The sequence below is a fragment of the Plectropomus leopardus genome, chromosome 24 (genome assembly GCF_026936395.1).
Source record: "Plectropomus leopardus strain MGB_pleo_1.0 chromosome 24, ASM2693639v1, whole genome shotgun sequence".
Taxonomy (NCBI): Eukaryota; Metazoa; Chordata; class Actinopteri; order Perciformes; family Serranidae; genus Plectropomus; species Plectropomus leopardus.
In genome coordinates this window covers 17,818,975-17,838,186 of record NC_142199.1, presented here as the reverse complement: position 1 = coordinate 17,838,186, position 19,212 = coordinate 17,818,975, and the positions used below count along the sequence as shown (strand labels likewise).

The 19,212-nt window shown below is 32.5% G+C and overlaps 1 protein-coding gene across 5 annotated transcripts in view; it reads left to right on the top strand.

The window, feature by feature from the left end:
- The window catches only part of LOC121963598 (double-stranded RNA-specific editase 1-like), a 50,526-nt gene that overhangs the window by 8,447 nt on the left and 22,867 nt on the right, over positions 1–19,212 (top strand). Inside the window, exons 2-3 of one of the 5 annotated variants that reach the window (XM_088074578.1) lie at positions 5,061–5,147; positions 8,224–8,266. Coding sequence is in view for 1 of the 5 variants with exons in the window: in XM_088074580.1 (XP_087930706.1) it covers positions 10,878–10,977 (100 nt within the window). In the remaining 4 variants the exon portion in view is untranslated. Of the gene's footprint in view, positions 1–5,032; positions 5,148–8,223; positions 8,267–10,862; positions 10,978–19,212 lie in introns of those variants that run through there. The other 4 variants (XM_088074576.1, XM_088074579.1, XM_088074577.1 and 1 more) reach the window with 4 other exon arrangements.

The following is a 19,212-nucleotide window of genomic DNA, read 5'->3' as shown; positions in this document are numbered from 1 at the left end:
TGATAACAAATTCGATTTGGACTCACGACAAGGAATCTGAAATCTAATTATGTGTTCTATCTGTTTGGAAAGATGTCAGCCGGAATCACATCACAGCAGACTCCGCTGCTTGTCGGAAAGCTTATTTTCGGAGGGGGGGGGCAGGGCTGTTGTACGCAGTTGTGTGTCAGATGGGGGCCAGCAGGGACCACGATATGACAGGACCCCTGGGTGCTGCTACTGCGTGGGAGACAAGGTGACTTTCTCAGTGCTGTGGAGTAAAGATCACTGTCACGTTCGCTTTTTATAACCAACAGTAAAATAACACACCGAATCACCGTCACTTTTTTGCATTTAATCGATGTTTTGTGTTGCATTGTGGGATTGTCGGCGTTAAGCAGTGGTGTCAGTTTCATGAATTGTGTTCAATTCCTTCAAATTGGGCAAAAGAAATGCCACTTGGACTCAAGGATAAACTTGCCAGAATTTGGTGGTCATAGGTCAAGGTTCAAGGTCACTGCGACCTCTTCTGTAACATTTTTGTGAATGTGATATCTCAAGAACACCTCCAGGGTATTCAAATATATCAAATTTGGCATAAACGTCTGACTAGGCTCATGGATCTTGTGTTTAAAGGTAAAGGTTACCGTGACCTTACATGTGTCTCTTTCTTGTGAAAGCGACATCTGTAGAGCAGAATTTAAAAAATTGGAATTTCTTTAAATTTGACACAAACACTCACTTAGACTTAGCTATGAGCTGGTTAGAATTTAGCTGTCAAAGGTCAAGGTCACTGTGACAATACATTCTGCTCTTTCTTGTGAAATCGGTATCAGGAGAACATCTTGAGGAAATTTCTTAAAATTTGACACAAACATTCACTTGGACACAACAATGAGCTGATTAAAATTTAGTGGTCAAAGGTCAAGGTCACTGTGACCTTGCTTCCATCTCGTTTTCTTGTTTCCCCAAATTTGGCACAAAGGACATAAAAACGAACTGATTCTGGTGGTTAAAGGTCAAAGGTCAAGGCTTATAAAATATATTTTTGGCCATTACTCAGAACTCTCAAGAACCACCTCGAAACTCTCGAAAAGAGTTGAATTTTTCAATGACAATGCCCATATGTTATTAAAAAAAACTACAAAAAAACGTAAAAAGTTGAACCTTGTTCGGATAGACTCCAACCCCTCAGCGACTCTTTACGAGGACAAGCGGTCACGGACAATAAATAAATGAATGAAATGAACAAAAAAATACCACCATGGAGCTTCAAGTTCTTTAGTCCACCGAACGAAGAATAATGTTAGCTTAATTGCCTTGTAAAGTCATTGTAAAACCAGTCATTTAAACTTGATAAAAACAAAACAAAATTCACCAAAACTTTTCTTGGTTAGTCTTTTCACTGTTTCAACAATAGCCAACTCTGGTTTGGTCAAAATAAACCCACAATTTACCAAAATAGATGTGGAAATACACTAATTCTCTCTGCCTTTGCCGTCTGGTTTACTTCCTGTAACGTTATCCCCATTGATTTATATAAGTCAGTTATAAGTAAAAATCTGGGTACAGCATGGAGACGGGGCCCCGTTTATTCCCTTTAACTGCATAGCTCATGAAGCAAAAGTCGCTCTATTTACGCGGTAGGGGGGTTTGACACTCACAAAAATGTATCCACCAATTTACCGAGGTCTCTTTCTTAAATTTAAGTCAATGGGAAAAAGTCTTTCTCAGCCCCGTGGCATCACGTAATGGACCCCAACGGTATATTAACACTTTTGTCCACTATGTAAAATATACTTGATGCACCATCTGGGGACTTGTTTATCCCCACCACTCACAGTCGCTGTTTTTTCTCAGCTCAGTTTCCTTTTCCACCAGTAGAGGTGGTGCCCGCTGTGCACTACAACACATTCTCAATACAGCATCTCCATATACTGGCTAACAATGACATAAATAGAATTCTTTTTTTATGTTAGTCTGTCCTCCGTGTGGTTTGAAGGTGGCAGGCGTGTGGTCCTCACAGTGCACAGCACGCCCGAAGGCCCCACACACACTTGAACTTTCATGTCAGTGTCAATAAAGCAGGCAGTTAAAGTGGGGGAGTAAATGGCATACGTGTGTGTCGGTGTGTGTGCTGCAGTGTGTATGCGTGTCAGCAGTGTCCCCTCGGCCCGGGCGCTTCCATCAAGACAGACATTTTCCAATACAGTAAGAGACAGCCAATCGAACGGACCCGTGTGCCGGCGTAATTCAACAACACTCCGGGGACTCGTTGAGCCGAGTGGCTGCACAGATAAAAGCCGCCGACATGAAGGAGAGGGACACAGATAACGCTGCTTTTATTCTGAAGGATACGCCACACACTTGGTCGAATGAGGAGAATCAAAGAGCTTTTATTTTGTCTTTATTCTTTTTTTTTTTAAATTCAATTTTATTCAATTTTTAACCACCACCTAAACAGAAATGAAGACAAAACACAAACGAAATTAAAAAAAATAAAGCAAAAAAAACCAAAACAAAATAAAAGAAATTAAAATAATAAAATACATAAGATGATTGAAATTATTATGCAAATTATTTATTATTATTATTTATAAAAATATTTTAAAAATTCAAATACATTTTATTTCTAATTTAATTTAATTTGATTTATTCTAATTTAATTTAATTGAGGTAATATTTTCTTTTAAATCTATGTTCATAGAATAAATTTTTTAAAAATATATTGAAAAATTACAAAAAATAATAAATCTAAAACAATATTAAAAAATAAAAAGAATAAATCTACCTTGTATATTTTTTAAAAGAAATATTGAAAAAAGAATAAATCTACCTTGTAAATTTTTTTAAAATATTGAAAAAAAGAATAAATCTACCTTGTAAAATTAAAAAAATATATTGAAAAATAAAAAAGAATAAATCTACCTTGTAAAATTTTTTAAAAAATTGAAAAATAAAAAAGAATAAATCTACCTTGTAAAAATTTTATTTAAAAAATTGAAAAATAAAAAAAGAATAAATCTACCTTGTAAAATTAAAAAAATATATTGAAAAATAAAAAAGATAAATCTACTTTATAATCTTTTTAAATATTTAAAATAAAAAAGAATAAATCTACCTTGTAAAGTTTTTATTATAAAATTGAAAAATAAAAAAGAATAAATCTACCCTGTAAAATGAAAAAAAATGAAAAAAAATAATAAATCTACCTTGTAAAATAAAATTAAAAAAAAAAATATATATATATATATATAAAAAAATAAATCTACATTGTTCCTTTTTAAAGTAAGCTGAGCTGTTGCGTTTATGTCCTCACGCGGAGGTGAAGCGATCGTGACGCTAACACACTCAAACAGGGACACACTCCCCCCTGCAAGCTTCGAATAAACACACTCAAACGTGTGTCCTGCGTCCTCTCCGTGTCCTCTGTTTGGGATTATTCCCCCCGTCAGGCTGCATCACAGCTCCAACTTAATCTGCTTCCTCTTCTCTTAATTTAAAAAAAAAAAAAAGATTTGTGACAAAACACTGAAAAAACATCCTAAATAATGCAAAAAAAAAAAGTTGCATTTTTTTGAATGCGTTTCAAATACATTTTTCTTGGTTTAAAATAAGGTTTTTCATTAAAAATGCTGACTTTGCATGTCCAGTCGTCTCGTCCTCGTCCCACACGTCCCGTCAAAACTGAAAAATATGCAAATATATGAAAGTAGGTTGCAGACACACACCCCTCCCCGTCTCGTGTCCGCGTCTCATCTCGTCTTTGCAGCATCACTTGAAAAAAACGTACGTCCTCCAGGCTCCCGTCCATCACGTCCTCTCTTCCTCTGTGCACGTGTTTTTTTTTGGGAGGGGGGTCACGTAAGGGCGTTTTTGATTTCTTTGATTTCACGTCCTGCAGCAGCGGCGGTTTATATGAGAGAGATGATTTGCTGAGACGTCTTGTCTTTTTTTGTCAGCGGAGGACAGTTAAGGTCAGCAGCAGTGTGTGTGTGTGTGTGTGTGTGTGTGTGTGTGCGCCGGATCACCATCCTGCCTGTCGTTTTTACACACACACTTGACAATTTGCAAAAAAAAAAAAAATCTACCTTGTAAAATTAAAAAAAAAATTAAATAAATAAAAAAGAATAAATCTACCTTGTAAAATTTTTAAAAATATTGAAAAATAAAACAAAATAAATTTACATTGTAAATTAAAAAAAATTAAAAAAAAGAATAAATCTACCTTGTAAAATTAAAAAAAATATTGAAAATAAAAAAAGAATAAATCTACCTTGTAAAATTCAAAAAAATATATTGAAAAATAAAAAAGCGGCGGTTTACATCAGAGAGACGATTTGCTGAGACATCTTGTCTTTTTTTGTCAGCGGAGGACTTTTAAGGTCAGCAGCAGTGTGTGTGTGTGTGTGCTGGATCACCATCCTGCCTGTTGTTTTTACACACACACTTGACAATTTGCAGCAATTTTTTTACTTCAATTTGAATTGTGATGTATTTTATTTCATCAATTTATTAAAAAAAGTTTTTTTTCAAAGTAAAATTGGGATATATTATCTGTAAATTAACAACTCTTATTTTTTAAAAATTTATTTTAAATATTAAACCAATAATAGCATTTTTTTTTGTTTTAAATTACAATAATTGTCTATAAATAAATATAATTATTGATTTATGTCCAAGCTAAAAATGTAGCATTTTTCTTTGTAATTTTAGGATAAATCCTATGATTTTTTAAAAAATGTTTATGATTACATTTTCTCTAAAAATCTATAACCTAATTTTATGAAAAATATATTTTTTTTCTTTCTTTTTTTCTTCAAATATATTTAAAATAGCTCCTAACTACAAATTAAATATATTTCTATTATTTTTTGTAATAGAAAAAAAAAAATATTAAAAAATATTCTTAATTTTTATTTAATTATAATTATAACATCTTTTTTTTAGACACATTCACAAGAGATGTAATATTCTTAATATAATAGTTTTCTCTGTGTGTGTGTGTGTGTGTGTGTGTGTGTGTGTGTGTGTGTGTGTGTGACCCTGTCAGGAAAGTCCTCTGGATCCTGAGCCCGCAGCTGGGACACAGTTTGTCTCCGCCATATAGAGGTGGACTGCTCTGGGACTGACAGCGAGGACACGTTCATTTCAAACACTGTCTGCAGGTGAGTTTTTGTCCCCACTTTGTCTCGTTTTTGTAGTTTTGGTCCATTGAGTTTCATCAAATCTCTAAATTTATTAAGGCTCCTTTCTCAAAAATCATAGAACAGGGCTGAAATCCTCAAAAGATACTAAAATCCTAAAAAACAAAAAGTCTTGAAGTCCTAGAAATGTTTTAAAATCTTATAAATGTCCTAAAATCTAGCAAAGATCCTAAAATACTATGTCCTAAAATCCTAGAATCTTGATAAAATAATAGAAATGTCCTAAAATACCAGAAATACTCCAAAGTCCGAAAAAACCTCCGGAAAACTCTTGAAATGTAATACATCTTAGAAATGTCCTAAAATCCTGGAAACGTCCTGAAATCCTAGCAATGTCCTTAAATTCCTGAAATGACCTAAAACCCTTGAAACATCCTAAAATCCTAGAAATGTCCTAAAATACTAAATGTCCTAAAAATCCCCCAAAACATGCTAAAATCCTCGAAACGTCCTAAAATCCTAAACGTCCTAAAATTCTGGAAACACCCTAAAATCCTAGAAAAGTCCTAAAATCCTAAATGTCCTCAAAGGCCCTAAAATCCTAGAATCTTGATAAAATTATAGAAATGTCCTAAAAACCTGGAAATGTCCTAAAATTCTAAAAATGTCCTAAATTCCTAGAAATGTCCTGAAATCCTAGCAATGTCCTTAAATTCCTGAAATGTCCTAAAACCCTCAAAACATCCTTAAATCCTAGAAATGTCCTAAAATCCTAGAAATGTCCTAAAATACTAAACGTCCTAAAAATCCTCAAAAACATCCTAAAATCCTTGAAACATCCTTAAATCCTAGAAATGTCCTAAAATCCTAGAAAACTTCTGAAATCCTAAATGTCCTAAAATCCTTGAAAACACCCTAAAATCCTCGAAACGTCCTAAAATCCTAAACGTGCTAAAATTCTAGAAACACCCTAAAATCCTAGAAATGTCATAAAATCCTAGAAAAGTCCTAAAACGTCCTAAAATCCTTGAAAATACCCTAAAATTCTCGAAACATCCTAAAATCCAAGAAACATACTAAAATCCTAGGAACGTCCTAAAATCTTAGGAATGTCCTAAAATCCAGGAAACGTCCTAAAATTCTAGAAATGTCCTAAAATCCTCGAAACGTCCTAAATCCGAGAAACATCCTTAAATCCGAGAAACATCCTTAAATCTGAGAAACGTTTTTGAAAAAGAGACAAAAAAGAGACCCAAATATTGCCCCCCCCCCCAAAAGAAAGCAAACCATCCAAAAACATCAAAATTATAAAAATAATACTGCCCAAAATTCAAACGTTAAATAGAAAAAAACTTAAATATTTATTGAAAAAATAATGATAATAAAAGTACATTTTGAAATGTAGTAAAAAGTATAAATAAACAAAGAGTATTTAATAAATACTCTTTATTAAAAGTCTTTTCTTTAATTTGATTAAACTTAATGAATAAAAAAGACACGTTGGGAGGACAGAAAGAAGGAATATTTCAGATTTTTTGGCAGCCTGGAGCTGAATGGTGCAGCTGCTCCATCTGCAGGCCGCTCAGTGTAACTGCAGCTCCTCCTGACTCACCTGCAGCACAAAAAAATCAAAGAAATTTGTTTCATTTCTCTCAAAAATGGGGAGAATGCAATGATAAAAAAAAAGAAATGACAGAAAAAAATAGCAAGAAAGTAGTAAAAATCACAAGAAATGTAAAAATAAAATAAAATAAAATTAAATTAAATTAAATTAAATTAAATTAAATTAAATTAAATTAAATTAAATTAAATTAAAAAAGAAACCACATCCTTTTGTCACAACTTTAAATTTGGACTTTATTCCCACCAAATTTGCTTTTTTTTAAAAAAAGAACAAACTATAGTCTAAGTCACAATATTACAAGATTAATCTTGTGAATTTACGAGAAAACAAAAGTCATGATTATGAGATTAAACTTGTATTTTGATGAGATATAAAGTCACAGGTTATGGCTGCAGAGTCGCGTAATATAGCATAAAAAAGGAGAAAAGTGTAAATAAATGATCAGAAGTTCAAGAAAAAAAATCCTAAAAAGTCAAAATTATTAGAAAAAAACACCCCAAAACTTAAAAACTTTTTAAAAAAAAAGAAAAGAAGAAAAAATACAAAGAAATATTAGAACAAATGTGTTCATTATTAAGAAGAAAAAAAAGCAAACCCAAAACTCAAAACCATTAAAGTAAATAAAAAACCCACAAAGAATTATTAGAAAAAAAATCATAAAAACTAAAAATTATCTGAAAAAGATGACAAAAACAAACAGAAAGTCATTTAAAAAAAAAAGTAGAGAAATGTGTTCATTATTAGAAAAAAACACCCCCAAAAATTAAAAATGTATTTTATAAAAAAAGGGAAAACCACAAAATATTATTAGGGGAAATAAAACATAATAAAAACTAAAAATGATCAGAAAACAGTAAAAAAATGTGTAAATTATTCTGAGAAAAAAACACACCAAAAACTTAAGATCATTAAAGTAAAAAAAAAAAAAAGAAAATTAGAAAAAAAATCATAAAAACTAAAAATTATCTGAGAAAGATGACAAAAATAAACAGAAAGTCAAAATTATTTAAAAACAGTACAGTAATGTGTTCATTATTTTTTTAAAAAAACATACCCAAAACGTAAAAAACATAAAATAATTATTCGAAAAAATATCTAAACTAAAAATTATCAGTAAAAAATGAAAAAAAACAATAAGAAAGTCAAAATCACTTAAAAACAGTAGACAACTGTGTTCATTATTTTAATAATAAACCACCTCCAAAACTTAAAAAAAACATTTTTTTAAAAGAAATTGGATAAAAACAAAGAAAAAATACAGAAATCAACCCCAAATTGAAACGAATATTTAAAAAAAAACACTTATAATACTCAAAATTAGAAGAAAAAAAACCAAAAAACATGGAGAGAGTATTAATAAATGAAGGAGTGATGAAAATGTCAAAATAATGGACTCAAATTTTTTATGTCGCCATTTCTTCTCTTTATGTGCTCAAATACATTAACATTAAAAATATCGTATTTTTATTTCAGAGAGCATTTTTGGTGTCTGGAGCCAAAAGAAAACAAAAACCAGGTGGGTCGACTCTGCATGACTATTTATATTTTAAATACTTGGTTCTACATATTATGGCTTATATCATTTAGAAAAAAATACGTAACAAATGCAGAAAAATAAAAACGAGCAAATCCAAAAGCTAACAATTGTAAAAAAAAAAAAAAAAAAATATAGAAAAGAAAGAAAAGAAAAAAGAAATACCCAACAAACTTAAAATATTTTATAAAAACAAATAAAAATAAAATAATAAATAAAAAAATCAAAATTATTTAAGAAAGGAAGAAAATACAAAAAAAGTCGGTCATTTAAAAAAATTAGAAAAATCAATTAAATTGAAAAAAAAGTTACAAGAGAGAAAAATGAAAAAAAAAAACCATCAATAAAACTAAAAATGATCAGGACGAAACATGGAAAAAAAAAAGAATCAAAATTATTATAAAAGTGTAGAAAAATCACCCAAAAAATAACACCCAAAATGCTCAAAATTATATTTTAAAAAAAAGAACGATGTTTATCAAAATATTACAATTAACGTGTTTTATAAACTCTGATTGTGAATTTTAAGCCAAAAATCTTAATTTTTTTTAGAATTTAGATAAATGTATTAAAGTAAAAAGTACAATATTTCCCCCCTGAAATGTTGTGGAGCTAAACTATGAAGCATCATGAAAATAAAGTACAAGTACCTCAAATTTGTAGGGAAGTGCAGTAAATAATACAAAATGTGTAGTTTAGTTTTTAGCCAGCAGGGGGCAGCGTTGACTTTCAAACTGTTACAGCTTCTCTTGAGTTTTCAGCAAACATGTCTCCTGAATGAAAAGGGAAATAAATTAAATATTGGCATTTTAGCCTCATTCATTTATTTATTGACACATTTATTTATTTATTTATTTTTGATTTTGGCAGTTTCAGTCCTCCATAGCGTTTTACATGGGCAGAAAATAATGTTTTGACAGTACAGTACATTGTGACTGAGTCATCATCAAGATCAGCTTTAATGTCCCATGAGGGACATTTGTCCTTCGCTCCCTTTGGGGACTGTTGTCTTCCACATTGTCTTTTTTTTTTTTTTTTTTTGCCACCAGGCGTCACTAAACTTGAACTGAAATGATTTTTTCACATCTGCGAACGCTCTCTCAAAGCCACCGAAAACTATATTCCTTTTTTTTTCCATTTTTTCCCATTTTTTAGATATTACCCATATTTTTTTGTTTTTTAATTTTTTTGTGTATTATGTGCCACGCAGTGTCATGGTTGTTTTGGAAATGACCCCAACTCACTATAAGACAGAGTCTGCAGAACAATTGATTCAAACGTTAAAAAAAAACCCCACAAAATGTCTCCATACTGCACGTCCAAAGTGTCCTGAAGCCCCTACATGCCAAGTTGTTTTGAAAAACCTCACTGGCGCCACGTTTTTATTAGCAGACAGTAAAAATAATTTTGAATGGATATTTGTAACACATTTGTCACTGTGCCAGTTATCTGTATTCTATCTCATTTCAATTTTCCCTGAACTTTATTTAACAAAAAAAAATAAAATAAAAAAATACAGTGTTAGATGTCGAACGTTTCAGTTTTGATGCAACACTTGCTAAAGGCATTTAAACAGTTTTGGAGTTATTTCGTATTTCATATTTCATTTTTTTATCGTAAATGTGTATTGGTTTCAAATATCAGTTACTGGTCGCGTTAAGTTTTACTAATCGACGTGTGCCATGGAAAAAGCAATATTAGTCAACTCCTAATATTTTTGTGATATTAGAGCAAACCTTCATAATTTTGGTTTTTTGGACTTTTGTTGCCGCCTGTGATATAAAGAGCTGATTTTCAGTGTTTGGTGCGTTATCCGTGATCACTCAGCAATTTCCTTTAATGGTGTTGCTCTTTTTTTTTTTTTTTGGCGTCCGTTTGGCTCCAGAACACTCGTCTCGTGTGGTGCTACATGCATATACAAATGTCACTTTTATTTTGGCGTCCGTTTGATTCCAAAACACCCGTCTCGTGTAGTGTCACATGCATATTCAAAAGTTACTTTTTTTGGCGTCCGTTTGGTTCCAAAACACCCGTCTCGTGTAGTGCCACATGCATATTCAAAAGTCACTTTTTTTGGCGTCCGTTTGGTTCCAAAACACCCGTCTCGTGTAGTGTCACATGCATATTCAAAAGTCACTTTTTTTGGCGTCCGTTTGGTTCCAAATGTCACTTTTATTTGGTGTCCGTTTCCAAAACACCCGTCTCGTGTAGTGCCACATGTATATTCAAAAGTCACTTTTTTTGGCGTCCATTTGGTTCCAAAGCACTCGTCTCGTGTAGTGCCACATACATATTCAAAAGCCACTTTTTGGTGTTTTTTTTTTGCAAAGAGCGCTTGCTTGCCAAGTGTGTCTCAGCCCCAGAGTGCAGATTTGAGAGAGAGAGGAGAGGGACGGAAGAGGAGGAGACGAGGAGGAGACATCCCAGCCTATTTATCTGACGGAGAGCCAATGTGCCGACAGCTCTCTGACTGCTTCATGGTACACTGGCTGCTCCTCCTCCTCCTCCTCCTCCTCCTCCGTCCAAAGTTGTCCAGACACACTGTGAAGCTGCGCTCACAGGGGGGACAGATTAGAGTCTGTGAGGCCGAGACATGGCTCTGCTGCTGGACAGCTCTCGCACCGCAGCTTCCTACTACTGCCTGATCCGCCGCAGGTGCAAAAGGAGGAGGAAGAAACGCTCCGAGCGCAAAGGTAGACCTCCCAAAATCTACCTGCTGCTCAGTCTGCGTGCGTGTGTGTGTGTGTGTGTGTGCGTGTGCATCGCTGCTGTTTGGACAATTCTGTTTTCATGGACAAATAGTGTTTTTTTTTCTAAAATTGTCAAAATGCTGCTTTTTTTGTATTTTTTTTTTAATAATGTTTCGGTGAGTTGTTGCTCTCTGCAGAAAAGTGCAGGTTAGCGGTTTTTTATGTAATTTCTCATCTCGCCGGTTTGCTTTTTTTTTTTTGCGTGTGTATTTTTGTGTTTGTTTAAGTTGTTGAAACCTGGCAAAAAAAAGAGACCCAAACATTATTTTAAAAAATGGAGAAAAAATACTTAAAAATTAGTTTAAAGGAAAAAAAAGATAAATACATAAAAACAAACAAAAGAAAGACAAAATAAATATTTAAAAAGTATGAAAAAAGACCAGAAAATTAGTGGAAAAAAAAGTTAATAAAAACTTATTAAAGACTAATAAAGACAGACTTTCAATATCTGGCATGTATTGGACAAAGAACATGATTAATGAATTAATTTATTTATTTTTACTAATTTTTCGTCAATTTTCTCTTACTTTTTGTAAATTTCTTGACCATTTTGGGTTTTTTTCTTCATTCATTCCCCATTGCCTTAATGCTTTTTGACATAAATCAACCAAAAACTGCTCAGGTTATAAAGACAGTGGTGGATGAAGTACCCGAAAGCCATACTAGAGTAAAAATACACATATCTCACCAGAAAATGACTTTGGTATAAGTTAAAGTCAATATTACTTGAATAAAGTCTTAAAGAATCTGATATTTACTGTACTTAAGTATCAAAAGTAATTTTAGGATATTAAATGTACTTAATTACTAAAAGCAAAACTACAAATGCTGATAATAAGAAAACGTCAGAATTTTGAGAATTATAAAGTTTATTTCTTCATAATATACACCACCTTTAAATAAAAACAAGTCTTTTTAAAAGGGTTCCCATGTTATGGAATTCCTGGAAAAAGTTATGAAATCTGAAATACTCTTTTATTTATTTATTTATTTTTTTTTACTTTTTTTTTTTTTTTACTTTTGGTTTCAAGTGAAACTGTGGCAACGTGTTACTGTAGTCAACCTGTGGCATAGTGTTTATATGGTCAAACTGTGGCATCATGTTACTATAGTCCAACTGTGGCAACGTGTTACTATGGTCCAACTGTGGCAACAAGTTATGAAATCTGAAATACTTTTTTTTTTTTTTTTCATGCCTGGACATGCTGTAGAATTAAAAGAAAGTTTTTGCAAAGTTTTGAATACACATTGTTTTGGCTGTTGATGAAATTAATGTCCGTAAAATTTCCAAACATGTTGAGCGTCACGTAGAACTCATTGTATGAAGTCATGGAAAATACTGTGAAAAAGTTCTTTAAATGTAAGAAAGTAGTATGAAAACAAACAAAAAAGAAAAAGAAATCAAGCCAATTTGCTCAAGTTTCAACACATTAATGTGATTGAACTGTGCGACATGTTTCTATGGTCCAGCTGTGACAACATGTTACTATAGTCCAACTGTGGCAACGTGTTACTATAGTCCAACTGTGGCAACGTGTTAATATGGTCAAACTGTGGCAACGTGTTACTATAATCCTACTGTGGCAACGTGTTACTATGGTCCTATTGTGGCAACGTGTTACTATGGTCCTACTGTGGCAATGTGTTACTATGGTCCAACTGTGGCAACGTGTTACTATAGTCCAACTGTGGCAATGTGTTAATATGGTCAAACTGTGGCAACATGTTACTATAGTCCAACTGTGGCAACATGTTCATATGGTCCATCTGTGGTAATGTGTTACTATAGTCAAACTATGGCAACGTGTTACCATAGTCAAACTGTGGCAACGTGTTACTGTAGTCAACCTGTGGCATAGTGTTTATATGGTCAAACTGTGGCAACCTGTTTATATGATCAAACTGTGGCATCATATTACTACAGTCCAACTGTGGCAACGTGTTACTATGGTCCAACTGTGGCAACGTGTTACTGTAGTCAACCTGTGGCAATGTGTATATATGATTCAACTGTGGCAACCTGTTTATATGATCAAACTGTGGCATCATATTACTACAGTCCAACTGTGGCAACGTGTTACTATGGTCCAACTGTGGCAACGTGTTACTGTAGTCAACCTGTGGTAACGTGTATATATAGTTCAACTGTGGCAACGTGTCGTGGCAAGGTGTTGTTGCAGCATGTCAATATGTCCGTGGATACGAATATCTGTCTAATGAATTAGTTAATCAGAAATGCGTTTTGTGCACTTTGCAGGAGCATTTCTCAGTGGACGTCAGGTACGTCTGTGTTTGTTGTAGCTCGAGCATGTGCCCGTGCCCTGAGACACAGTCCCGAGGCAGCGGCACCACAGCTTTGCTCAGCTTTGCTCCATCCTGCTTCATTTGCTCTGATTGCAAACGTCTGCTAATATTTTCACTGGCTGCAAAAGTCAAGTGCACTTAATCCTCACATTAATTCAAATTCCAGCTATCATCACCAAAAGCCAAAGCGGCAGGTGCACTCTGATTTTTCATCTTTTTATCCCACTCGGGAATATTCACTTTCGCTTAACTGTTAACTGTTATTTATGGAGCGTGTGGTAAACAGTATTAATGTGTAAGAAAAAAAAAAAAGGAGCCATTGTGCATACTTTGCATGCGGGGCGAGTAAGGAACCCATCATTTACGTGTCCCTGTTAAGCGGGGTGTTGTGAGATGAACTGAAGTGTGAGTTTAATCTACTGGGAGCAAAAGTGAATTTCAGACGAGGTATAAGCCGATGTGCTCCGTGAGGCGTGGATGGCACGCCGCCGCTAAGGGATGTGTCTGTCGGCCCAAAACCGCCGCCGCAGATCTCTGTCTGGCAAACAGCCGGCGCTCTGTGATGTGGAGGAGTTGATACTGCACCTCTTACCCTCCGCCTTCCACCCTGCATCCAGGGTACGGCCTGAAGCTCCGCTGATAACCTGGCTCTCCTCTGGGTCCCTTCACCCCCAACTGTCCATCAGAGCGCCTATCACACCACAGCATCACTTTTACTAATATTGACCTTTAATTTTAGCCAGATTGAATGCTAGATTGTATTTAAACTCCACTGGTGGTGTCAGCGTTAATCAGCTGAGCGGACAGATCATCATCCCGTCTGCCACCAACAAAGAAGAACCACATTTGCTCAGTGAAATGTTCCCGTCAGGCGTCAAATCTTCTGTCTCGGGAGAAATAACTCATTAAAATACACAATTGAACATAGATAATACATGCCCAAAATCCAGTGGAGGAATGTAACTATAAAATAATTTTAATGCAGCTTTTAGGGGTGTTCTTTTAAATTTAATTTTTTATTTTCTAATAATTGTGAGGAGGGTGGTCCTTCATTTTTTAATTTCAAGTTTGGGGTATTTTTTAAATAATAAAAAAATAATAATTTTAAGGGTTGTTGGGGTGTTTTGTGCTATTTTTATTTTTTCCCCCTCTTTTTTGTAATTTATTTTTTAGATGTTTTAAAAAATATTTTTCAGTGTTTTTCTTGTTTGTTTTTTTTTTTAATAATATTGAGTATTTGATGATTTCATTTTATGATAATACTTTTGAGTTTTGGGTGGTTTGTCAATTTTTAAAAATAATTTTAAGTTTTTTTGGGGTGGTCTGTTCAATTTTTAACAAATCTTTAGTTTATTTTTTTTAGTAGTAGTAGATTTTTTTTATTTTTATAGATTTTATATATTTTTATTTTCGAGGGGTGTTTTCAGGTTTTTATTTATTTAAATCATTTTGAGTTCTGGGGGTGTTATTATATTTTTTCTAACAATTTTGAGTTTTTGAGCGAGACAAAAAAATATCTAGGGAAAAAAATATTATAAATATGCATATTATATTATAATATTTTTCCTTTATTTTTATCTATTTTTTCCTTATTTTTAGTATACTTTTTTATTTATTTATTTTTTGTTTGTATTTTTTTTTATTTATTTTTTTGTAAATCATTTTGTGTTTTGGGGGTGTTATTTAATTTTTTTCTACCAATTCTGAGTTTTTGAATGAGACAAAAAATGCAATCATTATAACCACGACTATAGTTATAATTACATAATAAATTACATAAAAAATATATATATAATATATTATATAAAAATATATTATATATATATTATATATATTTATAAATATAAATAATATATTAACTAATGTTACAGAAAACTTTTTTTTCAGGTAATTTTTTTTCTTTCTTTTGCTTATTTTCTTGTATTATTATTCAAATATTTTTTGTAAATCATTTTGTGTTTTGGGGGTGTTATTTTATTTTTGATGACAATGAGACAATGCAACTATAGTTATAATTACATAATAAATTACATAAAATTCCATAAAAAATCATATATTAAATAATATTACCGATTTTTTTTCAGGTAATTTTTTTCTTTCTTTTTTTGTGTTGTTTTTTTGCTTATTTTCAGGTAATTTTCTATATTTTTATTTATTTATTTTTATTTTTTAAAATTTCAAAAAAAAAAGGAAATTAGAGTTAAGAGTTGATCCCAGCTGAAAACACGGACAGCCCAGCGATGCGTTCACTGACGTGCCCTGCTTGTTAGGCATCAGCAGACAGCACCGACCTTCCACCTGCCTTGTCCGTCAGCTCCCGCTCTCGCTAATCCTGATGCCACGGGGTGTGAAATTCGACATCAGCCTCTCTCTCTGATAGCGGAGGAGCTGGCCCGGCCCTGACTGGTCGAGGAGAGCGGCGATAACCATCTGTTGTGCGCAGCGGAGCCACTGATGCAGAAACGATGAGGTGAAGGAGGGTCAGACCGAAAAAATGACCCTTTACCCCCCCAAAAACCACCTGCTCAGAGCAGCTTCCACCGAATATAAAAAACTGCGTTTCATGTGTTGTTAACCCTTTAGGGCCGCGCTTTAATATCACACACACACTCTGTGTGTCAAAATAAATGCAAAAAAAAAAAAAAAATCACACATTAATATTCTTTTTTTTAACTGTCATTGAGTTTATTTTTTCAACCAGCATCGACCGTAATCATAAATATGAAATATCCCTTCGTTTAACCCTATAAATGCCAAGTTTTTGTCAATTTTTCGATAAAAAAAAAGTTTTCAATATACTACATTAAATAAATTATTATTATTATTATTATTATTGTTATTAGCGTTATAAAAATACTACTACTACTACTACTACTACTACTACTACTAATAATAATAATGATAATAATAATAATAAAGATAATAATAATTATTATTATTGTTATTATTATTATTATTATTATTAGCATTATAAAAATACTACTACTACTACTACTACTAATAATAATAAAGATAATAACAATAATAATAATAATAATAATAATTATTATTATTATTATTATTAGTGTTATAAAAATACTAGGATAATGATAATGATAATAATAACAATTATTATTATTATTATTAGCGTTATGAAAATACTACTACTACTAATAATAATAATAATAATAATTACTATTATTATTATTATGTTGTTATTACTATTGTTATAATGAAATTAATATTAATAAATTACTTTTATAATTATAATATTATTAATAGTAATACCAATAAAAATAATGTATTGATTTTATTATTATTATCATTATTTATTATTATTATGATTATTATTAATAACAATGATATTTTATTTTATTATAATTATTTCAAAATACAGCTTTATAAAATCAAGCTTTCAAAAAAAATTATATATATATATTTTGTTTGTTTTTTAACCAACCTCTGTCCCAATCATGAATATCGAATATTCATTAATTTTTAGAGTTTTAGCACTTTACATTTCAGGATGTTTATCAAAAATGAGTTATTTTTAATATACTACATGCTAAGTAGATTTTTTTTTTTTTTTAAATCACAGTTTGTGCGGTGTAAAAAATACTCACACTCATACCGCTCTGCACAAGAAATGCACTTTTCAAAATCCGGCTATATAAAAAATAAATATATAAAATAAATTTAAAAAATAAATACACTATGAATCAGTGTTGCATTTACCCCAAGCCCCTACTTAAATTGAAATAAACCACAGGCTGTGTAGTGCATTGTGTAGCAGCGCGAAATGTGATTGGCTCGTGCCGTTCGAGGGCGGGGCTTAGCGACAGGGCGGTTTAACAGGAACTTATTTTATTCCATTTATTTTCCATTTACCAAACGGCGGTAGTAAAACGACCTCTGTAAGGAGGTGTACTGCCACGGGAAAACATCCTCGCTCTACTGGTCCCTGAGCTTACAGTCTCCGTGTCCCAGTAGGACACATGCTGCTACGAGCGGAGCTTTCACAAGCATGTTGTCAGCAGCAATTTTCAGGCCCAGGAGGCCCGGGCTACCTGTGAGAGCATTAAATGAAATTGAGAGTGTGTGCCAGGGGAACAGCGGGGGAATAAACTGGAAAAGCTGCACAAGACAGACAGCAAAGAGAGCCGGGGCTGACAGGGAAATATCGTCACGATATCTCATCATAGAAAGCTTACATACAGTAAACATTGTGATATTTTGGTAGTGCTGGATAATGTTTAATGCATTTAAACATGAAACATGCCTTTTATATTATTTATATTCTATTGGCACTTTTTAACCCTTTGAAGCCTAGATCGACATCACTTTTTTGTGCTGCTTTCACAAGTAATTCACAGTATTATTTTATTTTATTTTATTTTAATTTAATTTTATTTTAATTCATTTTATTTTATTTTATTTTATTTTATTTTATTTTATTTTATTTTATTTTATTTTATTTTATTTTATTTTATTTTATTTTATTTCTTTATTTAAAAGGGACCATTAGGGACCCATAGTTTTTACTATATATTAATTTTTTTTCTTTTGTTTTGTTTTTGTTCTTTTGGGTTGTTTTGTTTGTTATTTTTCTTATTTTATTTCTTCAAAGTTTCAGGTAATAATAATCATGATATTATTATTATTATTATTATTATTATTATAATAATAATAATAATAATTATAATTATTATTATTATTATTATTATTATAATATATAAAAATTATTATTAATAATAATAATTATTATTATTAAAATTATTAAATTGTATTAAAAAAAAGAAAAAAAGAAAAAAAACATGTAAAATACACCAGACGATCCTTAAGGGTTAATATCGAATGTGCCGCATATCCGAATTGCACCAAATTTGATATTGCACATCCTTGGGCCCCCAGGAATACACCCTCCAAATTTGAAGTAGACTGAATAAACCATTCTTAAATTAAATTAAATATACATACGAAAAAACAGACCGATTTTGTGCTTTATAGTTAGATTCATTTTGTATCTTTGGACAGTGTAGTATCACAAACAGGTAAAATCCACCTCAGATGAACTTGAGCTAAATGCAGAAGCTTTATTTCATAAATGAGTCCTGTGGTTTTTGGCCCCGAGGCTTCCTTTACAATACGCTACCCCAGCATTCCCGTCTCCCCTGCAGTACGGAGGGAAATAATCCACTTAATTGCTTTACCTTCAGGAGGGCTGGCACTTCTCCTTGGCCCCTAGCGGAGAGGGCACTACAGTGGTTTGAATAGTTTGCTGTCAGCAGCACAAATATCTCCGGGAGGGGCCGGCAGTCTGCGCGGCGGTCTGCGTGGAAAGCCCTGTTGGTTAAGTGAGTCACATTAGCGTGTGGAATTGATACAGCATTCGTCCTGCCCCTGCAGCTACCGCCGGGGCCACACAGCAAATTAAAGCCGTCATAAAGATTTCACAGAGTCGCTGTGAAAATGTTAGAGAGATGGCCGGAGCCTGCGAGTGTCCTTGGAATCAGTGAGGAAGGTTTTTTTAGCAGTGCTGGTGTGACATGGAAATATTTATAATGTCTCATATCAACGTTTCTAGATATCGTTTGACTCAAATGACTAGAAATGGATCCAAGTAAATTATTGCAATTAATGCAAGGATCAATCTTTTGAAAGCAATCTGTCTTCATTTTCTCTGTATCTGTGTTATCTTTCAAGGTTTTACTTCCAGTCATTATTCTTTCCTCTTATCTTTAATTTTAAATTAGAAAAACGAGACTGCCTTGCCACCCAAAAACAAAAAGAAGCTCATAATAACCCTTTTTTTCTTTTTTTGATATGCAGCAATCTGTTGTTAGGTTTAGGTGGTATCACTGTATTGCAGTATACCAGCATATTTTGAACTATCAA